This window comes from Podarcis pityusensis, assembly GCF_964106645.2.
Source record: "Podarcis pityusensis genome assembly, chromosome: 3".
Lineage (NCBI taxonomy): Eukaryota > Metazoa > Chordata > Lepidosauria > Squamata > Lacertidae > Podarcis > Podarcis pityusensis.
In genome coordinates, this window is record NC_138026.1 from 7,897,499 (window position 1) to 7,916,464 (window position 18,966).

An 18,966-nucleotide genomic window follows, 5' to 3' on the forward strand; every position below is an offset into this window, starting at 1 on the left:
GTAACCACGGCTAGCAGAATTCCAGGTTTAGATTTGCTGTTGGGATTGACAGCTGTTTGTGCATTTATGTGCATTAATTTTCCATATTGAAATAATTCGACTCTTTAATCCTAAAAGAAGCATGTTCACTTGAGAGGGTTAAGATGATCTTGGTGTGGTTTTGTGGCATGCTAAAAATACAACAGTAGCTTACACTTCTCTAGCACTTTTCTCTAATCCTCACAGAGAATATTCTGTGAATATCTGTGAATATTCTGTGCTACCCATGCTTCTGTGCAAAAGGAAAGAACATGGTTCACAGGGAAATGTCTCACTATTGGTTTTTCATATCTTGACCCTAACACTTCCTATTGTAGGCCAGGGTGTGCCAAAAGCTGACACCAGTGCTGTGTCGCACTCTGGCACAGTTTGCATGCAATGCTAAGCACAAGTGAGTGAGAGTGCAAGAAATGAAAACATTAGTCCCTGCACTCCTCCTGCAGTCCTATTGCCGCTATACTCCATGGTTTGCCTTTAGCGTTAGGTGCAAACCAGTGCAAACATGGTTTGTCATGTTTCAGACAAACCATGAAGTATAGCCAAGCAAAACAGGTTCACACATAAAACTAAACCAAACCATGGCTTAGCTCTGGTTAGCGAGACAGCAGCAGGACCAGGGGAGGAATGAGGTGGTCGCCATCTTCATTCTGTGTGTCGTGGTCCCATCCCAAAACACAATGACAGTGGCTCTTACTCGAGAGTAAGGAAGAGAACTTTATTCAGGTTAGAACAGTAACAGGCTCAGCACTAAGCACAAGGTCCAGAAGTCAGAATTCCAAGGTACACAAGCAAGGCAAGGGATGCAGGACCGAACTGAAGCAACCAAGATGTCCCAATGGTTGTCATAGCCCTCCTGCCAAGTTTTTGAAGATGAGGCAGGAGTGAGCTCACTCACGGGACTGCCACAGGGTCAAGGTGTGTGTCCCACCTGGGCAGGTGCATCTGCTCCCTCTTACGCAGGTGGTGCTTGGTTCTTGGCAACAAGACTGCGTCCTGCTTTACTGATTCCAGCGTCTCTGGCTCCCCTTTTTCCACTTGGCCTTCTGTTGGATTATTGAAGTCCTCCCCCTTCCCCAATGACACCTTGTGCTCTGAAGGAGGGGTGATGGAGAGCAACATCAGATCTGCTTCCCTGTCTCCAACACCTTGAGTCACAAGGGGAAGACTTCTCTTCCGGGATACCAGCCTTCAAGCCCCGCCCCCTCAGCCCCCTCCTCCTCCTCCTATCATCTGGGTCTGCCAAACTATGGCAGAACCTCACAGAACCAAGGGACCCATGACACCATGAATTTGGACACAAACTTAGTCATCACTTGGCTTAGAAGCAATATGGAAGCCAGGTCAATGTGGTGTTCGATTGAAGCTGCAACAACATTACACTCCCAGTGTTCAAAAGTAGCTAGGCACCAGTATGTTTTGCGACTGGCACGGGTTCAGTTGTGATCCAGGTGGGCGGCTGATGTCTTCATCTGGATAGCCCCTCCAGCTTTCTTAAGCAGAAGAGCTCATTTATTGCATTTATATCCCAACTTTTCACCCAGTGAGCTTCATGACTGAGTGGGGATTTGAACCCCGATCTCCCAGGTCCTGGTCCAGCACTCTAACCAATACACCCCCTTGGCTCTCTAGAGTTCTTCTGCTACAGGGCAGCAATATAAGTAGGTAAATAAATATGTGGAAAGCAAAATGTCACTTAGGGAAAGATCTGAAATATTTACTTTGAAGCTTGAATTTGTTCTGGATTGTTTTATTTGATGTTTTAAAGTGTTCTAAACTGCTTTGGGGATGCGGGTGGTGCTGTGGGTTAAACCACAGAGCCTAGGATTGCCGATCAGAAAGTCGGCGGTTCGAATCCCCGTGACGGGGTGAGCTCCTGTTGCTCCGTCCCTGCTCCTGCCAACCTAGCAGTTCGAAAGCACGTCAAAGTGCAAGTAGATAAATAGGTACCACTCCGGCGGGAAGGTAAATGGCATTTCCGTGCACTGCTCTGGTTCGCCAGAAGCGGCTTACTCATGCTGGCCACATGACCCGGAAGCTGTGCGCCGGCTCCCTCAGCCAATAAAGCGAGATGAGTGCCACAACCCCAGAGTCGGTCACGACTGGACCTAATGGTTAGGAGTCCCTTTACCCTTTACCTTTAAACTACTTTGAATTTTTTTCCCTTTAAAATATAAAGCAGTACAGTGGTACCTCGGGTTACATAAGCTTCAGGTTACATACACTTCAGGTTACACACTCCACTAACCCAGAAATAGTGTTTCAGGTTTAGAACTTCGCTTCAGGATAAGAACAGAAATCAGGCTCCGGCGGCGCGGCAGCAGCAGCAGGCCCCATTAGCTAAAGTGGTGCTTCAGGTTAAGAACAGTTTCAGGTTAAGAACGGACCTCTGGAACGAATTAAGTACTTAACCCGAGGTACCACTGTATAGAAATGAAATGAATAATAATAGCAATAATAAATTTCGGGGGGGGGGGGAGAGCACATAGGCATTCTGTTGTGGCGACCGTAACCTAGGTTTAAGGTGCCAGCCATTTGGCAATCAGCTTACATATATGAGTTTCTAACGCTTTACACTCTTGTCACCAATAAAAGCGTTAAGACTATGCTGGCAGTCTTATTATGAGACACCCATGAGTTGCATGTGGCAAGCCTATGCATGTTGACTTGAAAGGAAGCCCTGCCGTGTTCAGTGAGACTGGTTTCCATGCGTAGGATTGCAGCCTGAGGTCCAGAAATACAGAGTTGTATCAACCACCCAGACATCCATGCAATCTTGCGCCCTCTTTAAAAACAATCAGTTCAGTCTGGCTATTTTCTCTTGCACCAATGGAAGTAGCAGGCTATCGGTATAATAGATACCGTCTGGGCAGTGTTCATGCGTAGGATTATGTGTCTTTACGATGTGTCAGTTGCCTCACACAACCGATTTAAATTGGTTTCTCAGCTGCTAAAACGTTAGAGTTACTTCTCTGTGCTTCCACAGATCGGAGCATAGAAAAGTCCAGCTTCTATGTGACAAGAGTCTCTCTTCCTGATTCCCTGTTTGTGTGAAGTTATTCTAGGCTGCTAAAAGCGGCAACTCTGTGGGTATATCCACTTTAGCGCGCATTTATAATCCAAGTACTTAAACTTGAGATACCATCTATTATTGTAACTCGGTGAAGTCAAGAGCATGGTGAAATAGCTGTTGCGTGTATCCAGAAATAGCTGTTGCGTGTATCCAGAAGAAAAAGCATTTGTCAAAATAAATTTCACAGTGTTGCTCTTCGAGGCAAATCTTAAAAGGCTGTTCAGAAAAATCCTCTGGTTGTTTTTTTTTTACTGTAGTTGCAAAGACAGAACAGACATTGGACCTGGAACAGGACATGAGGAATAAAAGGAACAGGGAGCCCTTCTGATCAGAATGAAACAGATGTTGAAAGATTTTTCAAATCTACTGCTAGTCGTGCTCTGTGATTATGGTGAGTATTCGGTGTAAGCCATTGGAGACAATTTACTATGGTTATTTTGGAATCTCTTATAAATGGGTGGCTTGGTGTGAAAAGAAGAAGAAAGAAAGAAATGGAAATAAAGTGTTATAATTACGTATCTGTTTGCACCTGTAAATAATACTATGCACAGCCTTCTAAAATTTCTTAGAAAAAGATGGAAAGGACTATAGCTGTGTTTCTCTCTCTCTTTTTTTTATTCAAAGTTATAACAAAACATATTATCCAAAAACATACCCTTATTTCCCCCCATTTTCCCTCCCTCCTCCCACCCCCGACTTCCCTCAGTTCCAGTCTTTGGTTTCTCCAATAATGCTATTTTCTGCATGTTACAAAGTTGTATAGATCCTCAAACTGTTTAGCTGATTATTATCAGTAAAAAAATTGTGAATGTTTATTCAATATAGCTGTGTTTTTCTCTAGCAGTATTGCTGGAAAGTCAGATCTTGCTCCAGCCAACCCTTTATTTCACGGGTGGAAAACCTCTAGTCTATGGACCGTTCCCCCCAAACCTCGTCCATCAGCTGACATCAGTCACCATCTTTTCTTCCAAGTTCTAACACACCTTCCCTTCCTTCCCCCCTTCATAGTAGAAGCTGTTCCTTTTCTTTTCAGTGACTGAAGATTCTCACACGACCTTCCTTTTCTCCAAGCTAAGCATTTCCAGACCATAGCTCCTTCAACCTTTCCCCCTCTAATTTTGTTTTGCGCAGTTTTTAAAAAATGTACCCAAAATAGAGTACACCAGAGACGGCATTAAGAGGTATTGCTGAGAAATACACATTACGTGGCTGGAAATAATGTACTGATGCTTATTTATAGCATTTCTGCTGCACTCTTCAGCTGGAAAAGGCTCCCAGAGCAGCTTGCGGATATCAGTAATAACTGCCCCACTCCTCAGGCTTACATTCTGAAAGGCATGACACTAAAGGGGAGAAAGGATTGGGGGGCGGGACCCAAACTCTGGCACTCATTATTAGTTACACATTTGTTTAAAGGTAAAGGTAAAGGGACCCCTGACCATTAGGTCCAGTCGTGACCGACTCTGGGGTTGCGGTGCTCATCTTGCTATATGAAACAGATATTGATAGACGACTTCTCAAAATACTTAGAGAATTACATTCAGACACCACAGTTAAAATCAGAACTGGGATGTCAGGCAACTATACTGACCCACTGCCACTGGGGAAAGGGGTTAAACAGGGCTGTTTGTTAGCGCCGTTCCTCTTTAATTTCTATATAAATGACATTGTTCAACATATGGCAAAGTATAAGTCATCAGCTCCTGCCCTGGAAGGCAAACACCTGAATATATTACTATATGCTGATGACATGGCTGTCATGGCACTTACTCGAAGGGGCCTACATAGCATGCTGGAGGGGCTCGCAGCTTATTGTTCCCAAAACTCTCTAAAGATAAATTATGACAAAACAAAAATTGTGGTATTTACTAGAGCTCGCCACACATTTAGATGGTCTTTAGATGAACACAAAATTGAACAGTGTCTTTTTTTTAAATATCTTGGTATCACTTTCCAAGCTACATCTAGCTGGCTTGCCCACTTCAAGACTGTAGCCCTTCTAACACGTAGGACAATCGGTGCTCTGCTCAGCTTTTTTTATTCGAGGGGAGGGCAACTGGTGATCCCGGCACTAAAAGCTTTTGTTGGAAAAGTGATTCCCCAGATGCTATATGGAGTAGAACTCTGGGGATGGAATCAGAAGCTGTTAGAACGGCTGGAAATCTTCCAAAATTCTTACCTCAGAAGAATTCTAGGCCTCCCTCAGAGTACTCCGGCAGCTCTCCTAAGAGTGGAAGTAGGATTACCTTCTGTGTCTGCCAGGGCCCACTTAAGATTCCTGCGTTTTTTCACCAACCTCACAGATGCCCCGAACACCTTATTGGCTAAACAAGCCTTTGTATCATTACAAAATAATACTACTTGGCATAAAAACCTACTAGATATCCTATCCAGATACAATCTACCTGAGTTTAATATCCTCAAATTGTGGAGCCCTGATAAAGTTCGGGAATGGATCTTTGAAAAAGACGCCTTTTTGGACTCCACAAAGATAAAAAACTCTGGGTTTTCCTACTGGTTTCCCCGAGTAAAAGCAGTCAAAATCTGTGCCAACTACTTGGTGGAGATCACTGATCCCACCCTTCGGAGAGCTTTCACTATGGCACGGTTTCAAACACTGCCAACTGCATATCTGACCGGTAGATTCACAAAAACCCCAGTAGAACATCGTTTATGCCCTTGCCTTATGAAAATTAAAGAGGATCTTACACATTACCTCCTCTATTGCCCCATCTACTCGGGCTTTAGAGACGCATTGCTGCAAATTATACCCAACTCTATAACCAATCCTGAAGATAGAGTAAAATTTTTGTTAGTTGATGCAAACCCACGTATTACCCATGTGGTAGCGGTTTTTGTGATGAAGGCCATGAAAGCCAGGGAAAGATTTATGGATGACAATGTAAAGACCCCTTCATCGTCTGTTTAACTCGTTGCTTGTTTTCCCTCTCTTTCTATTTTGTGGGATGAAGGTTTTGTTGGCGTAGTATGTAATGAATTTTAATATTTTTTAACTATTGTTGTGTTGATGTTTGTGTACAGGCATGGTCCTCACAATAAACGGATTTGATTTGGGATTTGGGTTTTAAGACTTTTGAATACTAAGGGCTGTTTTTGTGTTAGAGGTCAACTCTGTTCTCTGGTAACTTTATTTCATATCCATGTTCCTGTTGTTTAGTCATTTAGTCGTGTCCAACTCTTTGTGACCCCAAGGACCAGAGCATGCCAGGCACTCTTGTCTTCCACTGCCTCCCACAGTTTGGTCAAACTCATGCTGGTAGCTTCGAGAACACTATCCAACCATCTCGTCCTCCGTCGTCCCCTTCTCCTTGTGCCCTCCATCTTTCCCAACATCAGGGTCTTTTCCAGGGAGTCTTCTCTTCTCCTGAGGTGGCCAAAGTATTGGAGCCTCAGCTTCACAATCTGTCCTTCCAGTGAGCACTCAGGGCTGATTTCCTTCAGAATGGATACGTTTGATCTTCTTGCAGTCCATGGGACTCTCAAGTGTCTCCTCCAGCACCATAATTCAAAAGCATCAATTCTTTGGCGATCAGCCTTCTTTATGGTCCAGCTCTTACTTCCATACATCACTACTGGGAGAACCATAGCTTTTCCTATATGGACCTTTGTCGGCAAGGTGATGTCTCTGCTTTTTAAGATGCTGTCTAGGTTTGTCATTGCTTTTCTCCCAGGAAGCAGGCAACTTTTAATTTCGTGGTTGCTGTCACCATCATATCCATGTTAGGGAATATTAAAGGAAAATACTGTGGGGGTGGAGATGTGGGATAATTCGTAAGGTTTGTGGGAGGAGCAAAATATTTAAAAAATGTTAACTGACTATATTTTTTCCGCTAAAAATACTGGGGTGAGTTCATAGGGGAAATGCTGGAAAGGGTTAAATTTTGCTGATAGGGATAAATGAACACCTCGCATTCATGGCCAACATAATAGCCTGGACTTTACAGTTGACCGTAAGATACTAAGCAGTTCAGAAAGTATTACTGCATTTCTAAACCAATGGTTGAATAAAATCTCGTTTTCTCCATGCCCTCTCACACATTTCCCTTTATTAATACTTCACAAAATTGCATGTAAGCAAATTTGGATGCGTTGTCTAGAAGTTTGATATTGTTTTAAAAGTTTGCATATCTATGTGGAAGTCTTCTGAGATAGGCATTGGGACCAAAAGCATTATGGGTGCAGAGTCATTTCTGCTGTGGATTTGGTAGTAACTTGGAGCCATGCATGTAATGAATTGGGCAAATTTAGGCTTCTAAAGCCCCTTATAACCAGCTGCATCTGCCTGTTGCTGAGTAACTGACCACCAGGAGGTTGAAACTGAGAATGTTTTTGGGAGCTGCTCGTTAGTGCAGAGTGTGAAGGTTACATTGGATTTCCTAAAAAAAAACCCCTCTTAAATCTCCCTATCTCCTCCCCTTCTCCTTGCGTTGATTCTTTCTATTCAACTATTGACCTTGTCAAATACCTTCTTTTCAGTTCTTGGAGCAGTGGAGTATCTCCTCTTGGAGCAAGCAACTCACGTAGCCTTGAGCAATGGCACTGTGTCGGTTAGCTTCCAGAATTATTATGACAGCAATGTGACATTGAAAAATGGTTCCATCCTGCTCATAGATGCCAGCACCAATCAAACTGTCACCAGAAAACAGCTCCTGCAAAACCAGGACCAAGTTGTTGTTGTCTTTGAGTGCTTCCATTTTAAGAGTGCCGGGAACTACTGGTTCAGAATGGAGAACCAGTGGAATGGAGAGAAGACCCCACTGAGTGTCGTCTGGCCTGTATTCCACTTTGATTTGAGGAGGACTTCTGAAGCGGTTGAGTCTTCCCTTCAGCTCAGGCTGTTTACCGACGAATATTTGTGTCCGGTGAATAAGACGGTGGTTTCTCTGGATGTTATACTGACCAGCCGCTTCTATGAACTAGGAAAACAGATCTCGAATGAGACTGTGGGACTGAGAACTAGCAAAGAGCTTTCTCTCGCCAAGTCCCAGTGGGTAACGCTTGACTGTCGCTTGGTTGGCCAAGAAGCCTACATGACTCTATTCCTGAAATCGGCAGAGACCAAGTCAGTCATTGCTTCGGAAGGGCCTATTGATCTCGTGCGCAGATTTGGGTACAAGCTGGTCGTGGCAGGAGAAGCGACATGTGAGTCTTCGGTTGTGGTTTCTGTCATTCCTCCTCCCTGCACTTCTGCTGGTGGGAACGTTACTGTGTTCAAAGACCTTGGGCCTTCTGGTCAGAGGGCGTTAAGGCTGCAGGAGAGTGTCATGAATCCAAAGGACGGCCAGATACAATTCAACTGCACATTGTTCGACGAGGGCGCAAACAAATACTGCTTTGAATTTAGCCTTTTGCCCAGAGACAATGCCCCACCGAGAGCGAGGGAATGTGCGCTAATCCAAAGGAATGTTGGTCTGTATTACCTTTTGAGAAAGCCTCCATTTGAAAACCCAAAGGATTATGAGATGTCTTTGTGATTGCATGCCGTGCATCTGTGCATCGTAGAGCCTGGAATATGATTGCATTTGCAGCGTGACCCACCCCCAATGCAGAGCTGTGAGCACAGGATAGGACCCGCATAAAACACGATGATAAAGCCCTTTCACTGCCCCCTAACTAGGCGAGCAGCAGGGAGTCCAGACAAAGGCGGGCAGGTGACAGGGATGGGAGGCAATGACAGGGAAGAGGTTTGTAATACCTTATGGGAAACCCCTCTTGTAGTGGAGAGGGGTTGGGCCACTGGTTTAATCTCAACTTTTTGCTCATTTTCTAAAATGCCATGTCTCATTCTGATAAGAATAAGAATAAGAATTTTATTATTTATACCCCCACCCATCTGGCTGGGTTTCCCCAGCCACTCTGAGCGGCTTACAACATATCTAAAAACATAAATCCATAAAAACTTCCCTAAACTGCGCTGCCTTCAGATGTCTTCTAAAAGTCAGATAGTTGTTTGTTTCCTTGACACCTGATGGGGGGCCGTGTTCCAAAGGGAGGGTGCCACTACCAAGAAGGCCCTCTCCCTGCTTTGCCAAAAGGGATTCTAGATCGCCTTGGGCAAGACACTGTGAGCATCAGCTCAGAAAGGCAGTCCCAAACCTTAGAGAAAAGGGCTTGGGGGAAAGGTGTAACTTAGTGGTAGAGCATCGCTGGTCACATGCAGAAGGTCCCAGGTTCAATCTCTGGCATCTCCAGGGTAGGGCTGCGAAAGACTCCATAGCTCAGGCGCTGATAACGCCAAGGTTGCAGGTTCGAATCCCGTTTAGAGACAGCTGGATATTCTTGCACTGCAGGGGGTTGGACTAGATGATTCCAACTCTGTGATTCTGTGATTACCTTCTTAGAGCTGCTGCCGGACGGTGTGAACAATATTGAGCTCTACGGACCAGTGGCCTGACTCTGTGTACAGCAGCTTCCTCTGTTCCTATGTCAGAAGACTGCTTGGTGTGTGCTCATAGTGTGTTTGGAGACATGCACATCCCCTTTACAATTTATAGCAGCAAACCGCGAGTAGGGCACTTGCAGTGTAAAGTGTGAAGCACGTCTGGTTGTCAGCTTAGCTCGCCCTGCAGAGTTCTTGGGAGGAAATGAACTCCAAGGCTCTTTGCATCTAATAATGTGTAACCCAGGCGATTGGTAATAAGGGGGCAGCTGTGAAGATGCTTGATCACATTTGCCTAAGGGAATTGCCTGTGCTCTTATTCCACTTGTAAAGGTAAAGGGACCCCTGACCATTAGGTCCAGTCGTGGCTGACTCTGGGGTTGCGGTTCTCATCTTGCTTTACTGGCCAAGGGAGCCGGCATACAGCTTCCGGGTCATGTGGCCAGCATAACTAAGCCGCTTCTGGCAAACCAGAGCAGCGCACGGAAACGCCTTTTACCTTCCCACCGGAGCGGTACCTATTTATTTACCTGATGTGCTTTTAAACTGCTAGGTTGGCAGGAGCGGGGACAAAGCAACGGGAGCTCACCCTGTCGCGGGGATTTGAACCGCTGACCTTCTGATCGGCAAGTCCTAGGCTCTGTGGTTTAACCCACGGTGCCACCCGCGTCCCTTATTCCACATGTACTGGGCACTATAAGATTGACTACAGAGCCCGAACGCAGGCTGTGGGGGGCACTGCTTTACCATGTTTCTGTGCTTCAGTTGCTATCAATTCAGAGGTTGCACTTTGGGGGAAATGTCAGTTCCAACCAGCTGATGGAGTGTTAGCTGGGAAAGGTGTGGCTTGCTGCAGGCTTGTTCAAGCCTCCTTTCAGAAGGGCAGGGCAGTCTGCTGGCACAATTGCTCCAGAAACCATTCCTGACGCTGATTATGTAGCTGCCTGTTGCCTCATCTCTAGCTTCTCTTCCTTTTGAAAAGGGCACGGCAAGATCCCTTGAAGCTTCAGGCACAGGACACGTCACCACCGGGAGAATCCACCTAATTCATTAGCAGTGGTTGCAGTCTAGGAGTGCCATCTTTTCATATTCATCTTTTCCCTGTTCTTCTTAGCAGCGTGGCATGCAGATTCCTTGCATTGCAGGGAGTTGGACTAGATGACTCTCGTGGTCCCTTCCAATTCTGCAATTCCTTGTTAAAACAGGGATGAGGAATGTGTGGTCCTCCCAGATGTTGGACTTCAGCTCCCATTTCCTTCCCCCCACCCTGCCCCCCGACCATGCTGTCTGAGGCTGGCGAGGGTTGGAATCCAAAAACATCTGGAGCTTCACAGGTTCCTCAATTGCCCCCCCCCCCCATTTTTAATCTCCATGTCAGAAAAAGATCCACCTGTTTATTTTCTCCTGTTAAAGCGAGGTCACCTTTTCCACACCTGTTTTCTCTTTGGTCCCATCAGCCACCTGCCTTCGGCTCTCATTTGCTGCTTAGGAAAATGAATGTTCTGGTGGGCGATGGGGCCATGAGTTGAGCAGGAAGAAGAAGCTGTAGGTACAGCTTTCTTGAGCGGGGAAGGGGGGAAACAACAACAACAACAATTTATTATTTATACCCAGCCCATCTGGCTGGGCTTCCCCAACCACTCTGGGCAGCTTCCAACAAAATATTAAAATACAGTAATGCATCAAACATTAAAAGCTTCCCTAAACAGGCTTTTCACTGGCCAGCATCTCAGACCTTTCAGTTGCACAACTAAGAAGGACTCTGTGTTACTGAGGAACACAACAGGTGTGTTTATGAGTCTACACCCATCAGTTCGGCTTGCACCCATCAGTCCCAGAGAATGGAGCCTGGTGGCTGTGGTTCTTTTAGGCTGTGTGGTCTGTGTGGGGTTACCAGTGGCCCTCCAGATGTTGTTGCACCACAATGCCCACCATACCTGACAATTGACCATGCTGCCTGGGATGTTGGAGGACAACAACAACTGGAGCACCACAGATTCCCCATCCCTGATTCAGAGGTTCCATCTTGTCTGGGTGGAGTCATTTGCAGATGTGCAGGTGACCTCAACGCAGCTGTGACCTCCATATTTTTCTCCTCTGCATCTTTATTATGTAACATCTTAAAGGTAAAGGGACCCCTGACCATTAGGTCCTGTCACGGACGACTCTGGGGTTGCGGCGCTCATCTCGCTTTATTGGCCGAGGGAGCCGGTGTACAGCTTCCGGGTCATGTGGCCAGCATGACTAAGCCGCTTCTGGCGAACCAGAGCAGCGCATGGAAATGCCGTTTACCTTCCCGCCGGAGTGGTACCTATTTATCTACTTGCACTTTGACATGCTTTCGAACTGCTAGGTTGGCAGGAGCAGGGACCGAGCAACGGGAGCTCACCCCGTTGCGGGAATTCGAACCGCCGACCTTCTGATCAGCAAGTCCTAGGCTCTTGGTTTAACCCACAGCGCCACCCGTGTCCCTTATGTAGCATCTTAGCACGGTGCTAATGTGGCACATGGGCCAAATGAAACTCAGTCCAGATGAGGCTGAAGCAGTGTTGACCTGCAGCTCTTTTGACCTAGTGATGAGACAGGATCTGACTTTGGGTCTCGTTCCCACACGTACATACTTGAAATTTCTTAACACTTGATGTGTGCAAGCTTAATGAGTGAATTTCCCTACCTGAGAAGTACTGTGTTTGAGTTGACATTGGATGATAATAGTTTCTACCTGTGGTGTTGTGGTCTCATTTGCTTATGTAATTTAGCAACCAAGGGTTGTATTCAACTGTGATCTAAGTTGCTTGTTGCATAAGCGCAAGGATCTCTCTTGTGCAACAAAACATTCTCCCCCTGATATCTCCCAACCTTCCAGCTCAGATTTGGGAATAGCTTTGGTGCACATGCATAGGGGGACAGGGAAGATCCCATTGTACTAGCAGTAATCCTTGCGCAGTTATTAGAGATCTGCCTTGCATCCAGTCTGTTCTGACTGGCAGTGACTTACCAAGATCTCAGGAAGAGATCACTCTGCTGCTTGGTATTTTGTTGCTAACATGAAATGCCAAGGATTGAACCTGGAATACACACAAAACTTAGGCTCAGGACTGAGCTATGGCCCACCTGTATGTATGTATGTATGTATGTATGTATTTGTTCATTTATTTTAAAGCGTTTATATACCACTTAATATTTCTGAAATCTGCATGAAAAACATAAACAAGGGAATTAAAAAAAAAAGGCAGCGCAAAACCTGTAAAGGAGTAGTACAAGGGCATATAGAAACCAGAATCCAGACAAATGAAAAGGGTCTGATGTTATGTGTTACAAGTGTTTATAGTCTATCCTCTTGCAAAACACCAGGGCAGTGTACAACAGCATAAAAAACATTTAAAAGCAATGCATATCAATCATTAAAATGACTGGCTAATTCAGGGACATTTTAGACAACTGCATAGGCCTATGGGCATAAAAAAGTCAACAAGAAATGGCTGAAAGCAAAAAGTGAGATGTGTTTTTACAAGACGTCCAAAGCAACTGATGTTTGCAGCTTTATGTATGGCAGAGTTCAGAAGGGCATCCCATAATACAGACCGAACAGTGGCCAGCTTCCAGGTCACTGCTCTGCTGCTACTTAGATGTTGTCACTTGATGCTGTAATCAGTAAGTGAAGAACTGAACTAGTCCTTGGACCGAAAGGCAAATTGCAACCGGAATGCTTCGTTTCCCCACAAGGTGGAGACTTCTATCCAATTTAGACGTTCCCAGTGTCAGTCACGCCCTCACATCTTCAAGCCAGGACTATTGCGACACACGCTGGAAACTGAAAACCGTCTGCAGCTGGGGTCGAAGGCAGAAACTTACTTCTCCAGAGGGTTGGGCCACAATATGTTTGTTGCTCAGAGTGCCTGGTGCGTCATGAGCACTCTACTTTCTGAGAGGTATTGTGTTGAATAATAGTTCTGTTTATTGTGTTTTGGTCTCATTTGCTTATGAAAGTTAGGAACTTGCCAATACATGGCTGACCGCATCTGTCTTCCACACTGTGCGTAGGGTAGATGTCGGAAGAGGCATTGCTGTTACCCCTGGCAACCAGGCCTGTGATATTTGATAGGTGGAATGATCAGCTCACCGCAAAGAGACACTTTCAGAAAAGGCCGCTCAGCCTGGAATGTGTTGCCCTTCAGGTGACCACCCATAGTTAGTTTGGGTACAGTGGCAATGGAGGACCTGCGTGGCCTTTCAGATGTTGTTAAACTACGACTTCCATCAGCCCCTGCCAGCATGGCAAATTGGGCAGGCATGATGGGTGTTGTAGTCCAACAACATCTGAAAAGCCGCAGGTTCTCCATCCCTGGTGTAAGGCTGCTATCTGCATCGTGGCGAATCACCCAAGTCCTTTGCTTTCCCTGCTTCCTTCTGTATCCAGCACCCATTTTACAGTCCTGTTTGCATACAGGACAACTTCCTCCCTGTAAGAGATTGAAAGGCTGGATTTGCCTACTAATATCTCGTATCTGGATCAGCCTACTAAGAGAAGGCTGAGGGTCAGATTTGAATGTACCCGTTTTCAAGGCTAGCAATTTTCTAATGGAATGTATCCCTCCAGTAATGCAGAGTTTGTGTATTCACAGGATCCTGGGGACTTTGGCAGGCCTGGAGCCCCTGTAGTGTGACTTGTGGGGACGGCACCCGACAGCGCTATCGAGAATGTCTCGCATCTTTCCCGTTCCCTATAAAGCAAGGCTGCGCTGGGAGACAGCAAGAAACGTCTCTCTGCTCCTTGGAGGAGTGCTCCAGTACGTAGTCTTTATGTTGAGATTGCATTCTCACTCACAGTGAGTCTGGGGAAAGGGCAGGATAGCAATAAATAAGACTGCAATAATATTATTATTCTCCTCACCTCTTTGTGTCAGTGAATACAAGCTATGTCCATCCCAGTGTGTTTTGTGTGGGGACGATTGTCTTTGTGAAACCTCAGGACAGGCAGAAGTGAAGGAAGAAGACCCAAGGGTAGAGCTAAAATGTTTTATAGGCAGACACGCAACGTGAAGGTGTCATGTAAGAATGACATACACATCTGCAGAATGCCGATGCCTGAACTACTGTGGTTAAGTTTTCCATGTCCAGAAAGGGCTGTAACTGCCTGTGGCGATCACACAGGGTCCCCGGACGTTTAACGGTCTATTGATCCCTGTGCCACCACTGTGCTCGCTTCCCCGCTGCCACCAACCCGTTACTGTCGGGTAAAACACTGAGTCCAGACAGTTGTTAAAAGTGAACCATATAAACAAGTTTATTTTATAAGCCTTAACAAGTTTATGGTTTCTCAGATAATATTCCTGCAGTATCTTAACTTTGGTTTCTTTACCGGCCTATACCTTCCTAATACCTTCTGACTGTTTGACTGACTCCTCTTAACAAATTCTCTCCCTCTCTCACATCAGACTAGCCCAACCCACAGATATATCTTCTCTGTCTCTTCTAACTCCAGACCATCTTCTCAACCACCCTAACTCTAACTGCCTACTCCTCCAAAAACCCTCTATGCTTAAACTTTATACACAATTAACTCCACCCCTTGGGTTCCCATTGGTTAGTCCTTTTACAGTTAGTTAACCCTTTCCTTATAAACCCAGTATGATGTCACACACCTAGGAGGGCAAACGCCACACTGCCATACTGGGTGCAGCTAGTAAAAGGTGTCTGTACCCATTGAGGCTCTCCTGCCCACCTAGCAGTTCGAAAGCATGACATGCAAGTAGATAAATAGGTATTGTTCCGGCGGGAAGGTAAACGGCGTTTCCGTGCGCTGCTCTGGTTCGCCAGAAGCGGCTTAGCCATGCTGGCCACATGACCCGGAAGCCGTATGCCGGCTCCCTTGGCCAATAAAGCGAGATGAGTGCCGCAACCCCAGAGTCGTCCGCGACTGGACCTAACGGTCAGGGGTCCCTTTACCTTTACCTTTACCCATTGAGGCTACCTGGGCCTCCAGCGATTCGGGCAAAGGGCAACCCCACCCAGAGCAGGCAGTTAACCCATTTCCTGAACACAGGAACCACTCACCCACAGCACTTCTGTCTTGCCAGGATTCAGGCTCCATCCCACCATTGTATCCAGGAACCAGGCTAAGGACTGCACAAACACCCTTGATTCAGATGTTATGGAGAAATAGAGCGGAGTGCCATCAGTATCCTGATGGTGCCTTGCCTCCAAAGCCTGGCAGACTCTTGGCTCTCATATTTCAGAGGCGCCTTGTGCAACACTAAAATTCATCCCCCACACCTCTCGCACGCTATTCTGAAGCATTGTTTTGGTGCTCCCTTCAATGGGGCACCCAGCACGACTGCCCTGGTCACACCACCCTAAAGCTACCTCTACCCCAAACTCTTAAGGACTGTGTCCAGCGGCTTCCTCAGATCAAAAGACAGAACATGAAGGTTCAAGGAACCTTTTTCCTAGGAATGTGATGAGCATTGCTATCTGTTCAGCAATATAGCAGTAAATCTTTATCTTCTGGGACTGCTTCATGTGTGTAGTTCTGTTTTTTGGGTTGCATTAAGGTGATGGCCAGGTTGCTGTTTAAAGTATTGATTAAGGTCTGAAGTGCTTTTGTTGAACTTCTGCATTGAAATTAATTTTTGTACGCTGCCCTGGATACTAACCAGTTAACAAGGGCAGTTAACAAACTGAGTGAACAAATAAATGAATAAAGTAGGCTGGGAGATGTTGGGTTTGAGCAGAGTTTGGGCAGAGCTGAATCCAAGCAGTAGTAAGGGAGGAAGGTATCTAGGCTAGACATGAACTCAAGCTGCAGCAACCAAGATGATAGGCAACATCTCAGCCAATGAAAGTATGAGTATCGGATCATATAGATCCAATATCACGGCATTTGTGATAAGAATATTGGATCTATATGTAGCATTTACAGGAGCCCTGGCCTGCCCTCCTGCAATTTGCTGCTCTAGAAGTGGCAGTCTTTTCCATTAGAGACCCTGACTGACTCTAGGCAATGATGGAGAACAGTTTCTTGCCCTTTGTTTCATGGGTTTTGTATTTGGGGAAATACCTTGTAAATTGACATCTGTTCAGCAAGTTACCTTTTTCATTTCAGCCACTAAACCTGTACCCATCACACCACTGTACCCTTCTGAAGATGGCCAGAAAGCCAGTAATAATCTAGTAACCGTCACTGGCATATCTTTGTGTTTATCCATCATCTTTGCTACTGTCCTGATCGCCCTATGGAGGAAGGTTTGCAGGACCCAGAAGTGCAACACCCCTGTGCGCTGCGACCCCACCCACTCGCCCAGCTTCCGGAAGAACTCCGACGAGGAGAACATCTGCCAAGATGAGAGACAGCAGCGAGAGAGTTTTTCTGAGGGAGAAGCTGCTTGTTCGCTTTCTGGTGAACCTCCAGATATGCCCTTGAGCTCCAGGAGAAGTCTTTATTTTGCTTCGGAAGGAGGAGGGGGAGGAGCTTCTGCTAGCGAAAGCTTTGAGTCCACAGCTCAGAAAATAATCCCCCCCATTTTCAGCTACCGCCTTGCACAACAGCAGCTGAAGGAAATGAAGAAGAGAGGTCTCACCGAAACAACAAAGGTCTATCGTGTTTCTCAGAACCCTTTGACAGACACGGTGCTCAACAGCTCTGTGAGCACAGAGAACCAGGAGGCAGCAGCTGGAAGCAAATTCAGAATCAAGTCTCCTTTTCTGGAGCAGCCCCCGGGCCACCCCATATCCTTAGGAGACAGGCACTGTTCTAGGGCGGATTTTACGCTGCCTCAGGCCAGTCCTACCTTGAGCCCTTGTCAGTCTCTCATTAGAAGAGCTCACCCTAGATACCTCGAGAACCAAGGAGAGCCATCGGAGAGGGTCTGTCCAAGAAGTTCGCAGTTCAGAAGAACAGCCAGCTTTCACGAAACCAGAAAAGCCAAGCCGTTCCGGAAGAGAAGCATGTCCACCCTGACACCGTGCCAGACCCACCTCTACCGTGGCAGAGCCAGAACGTGGAGTCGTGTCCCGGAAGGAGAGCACCGGCCTAAATCTAAAAGCACCAGTGAGAGCATTGAAGAATTTGAGCTGTATTATAGTACTCCTTTAACCACTGAATCAATGGCCTATGGAACACACAACCCCCATAAATGGGAGCCCCCAGGGAAGAAAATAGACTTGGTCACCAGACGCCAACCAGTGGCCCAGGAACTGTGCGCTGATAGATCAGAGCAGAAGAGAAACGTAAGAGGGCCTTCCCTGGGCCGCGTGGATGCTTGGAAGAACGAATATGCTGTGGTGGCTCTCAAAGATATGCACCAAAGAGGAGGTACTCTGAGCCCTACGCAATACAGAAGGAGTAAGTGCCAGAGCTTCCCATCTGACCCTGAATACCACTTCTATGACAACACTTCCTTTGGCCTGGCTGAATTGGAACAGCAAATGACTGACCTGCCTGGGTATTTTGCGTCCGATGAAGGTGGTGGAATAAATACCTTAAGCATTGACCATTTGGTGCTCTGAGTGCCTTGCCACCATCTTGTAGCAAGACAGAACCCGTGGGCTGATATGAATGGTGGCCAAAAATAAAACAAATGGGCTTTCTAAAAGCACCACTGGTCAAATTCCATCTCATAGTGGGGGGATGAGGCCCAGCTGTTGTTTCGTTTTGCATTTCTGCCCCTGCTTCCTCAACCACTTCAGAGCAGCAAGCGGGAAATGATGCCTTCACATATATAAATAAGCTTCCACTAAATTATTCTGCACTGCAAACCTCCGTGACTCAGTCATAGTTCGACTTCCATGTTCAAAGTACCTCAGAGCCTTCTCAAAAACAAAACTTAGGATCTGATTCTCCATGCTGCTTTTCCCTGACACAGCTGTTCACAGGACTGACTTGTGAGAATACCAGTAGCCAGGGCTTTTTTCCAGCCGGAACTTGCCAGAACTCAGTTCCTGCACCTGTCAGGTGGGTGCCATTGCCATTCTAAGAGAACGAGGGAGGTGTTCATGGTGAGTTCCGGCACCTCTTTTTCTAGAATAATTGTGCTGCCAATAGTAGTTGACCCAGCCCCTCCTTCATGACTGTAGCAGCTACCGTCTTGTGAATCCATCCTCTCATTTGTCCACAGACCTTGTTAGTTGACTGGGAAGGTGTGGCGTTCGTACGATTGTCACACGGACTATTGACCTGTACACCACTAATCCGCTGCCACCAACCAGGTCCTCCCTGGTAAAATCACTTCAGCCTTAGTCAGGTTCTCAATTAATAAAGAAGAGTGTATTTTATTTCAGACACAAACAAACTTTAACGGCATTCCCAACGTTGTTGCTCTTTACTTTCTTAGTCTTATTTTCCTCTCTCTGTCTCTTCGACCTCCCCACACTCAAGAACCAACTGCCCTAACTGTCTCTCTATTACCAACTGCTTCTCCAACTGCCTTTCCCCACCAGCCAACCCACTAAACCAACC

At 46.3% G+C, this 18,966-nt stretch overlaps 1 protein-coding gene across 3 annotated transcripts; it reads left to right on the forward strand.

Moving 5' to 3' along the window:
• Positions 1 to 3,366: 3,366 nt before the first annotated feature.
• Positions 3,367 to 18,266, forward strand: THSD1 (thrombospondin type 1 domain containing 1). 3 transcript variants are annotated; one of them, XM_080999052.1, is made up of 4 exons: positions 3,367 to 3,500; positions 7,607 to 8,539; positions 14,135 to 14,299; positions 16,615 to 18,266. In XM_080999052.1, exons 1-4 carry the CDS (start codon positions 3,443 to 3,445, stop codon positions 18,015 to 18,017), a joined length of 2,559 nt encoding a protein of 852 aa, XP_080855178.1. In that variant the 5' UTR covers positions 3,367 to 3,442; the 3' UTR covers positions 18,018 to 18,266. The 3 variants fall into 3 exon arrangements, with proteins under 3 accessions (XP_080855178.1, XP_080855179.1, XP_080855180.1); XM_080999053.1 differs by lacking the exon at positions 14,135 to 14,299; XM_080999054.1 differs by lacking the exon at positions 14,135 to 14,299 and having other exon boundaries at positions 7,607 to 8,272.
• Positions 18,267 to 18,966: the final 700 nt, after the last annotated feature.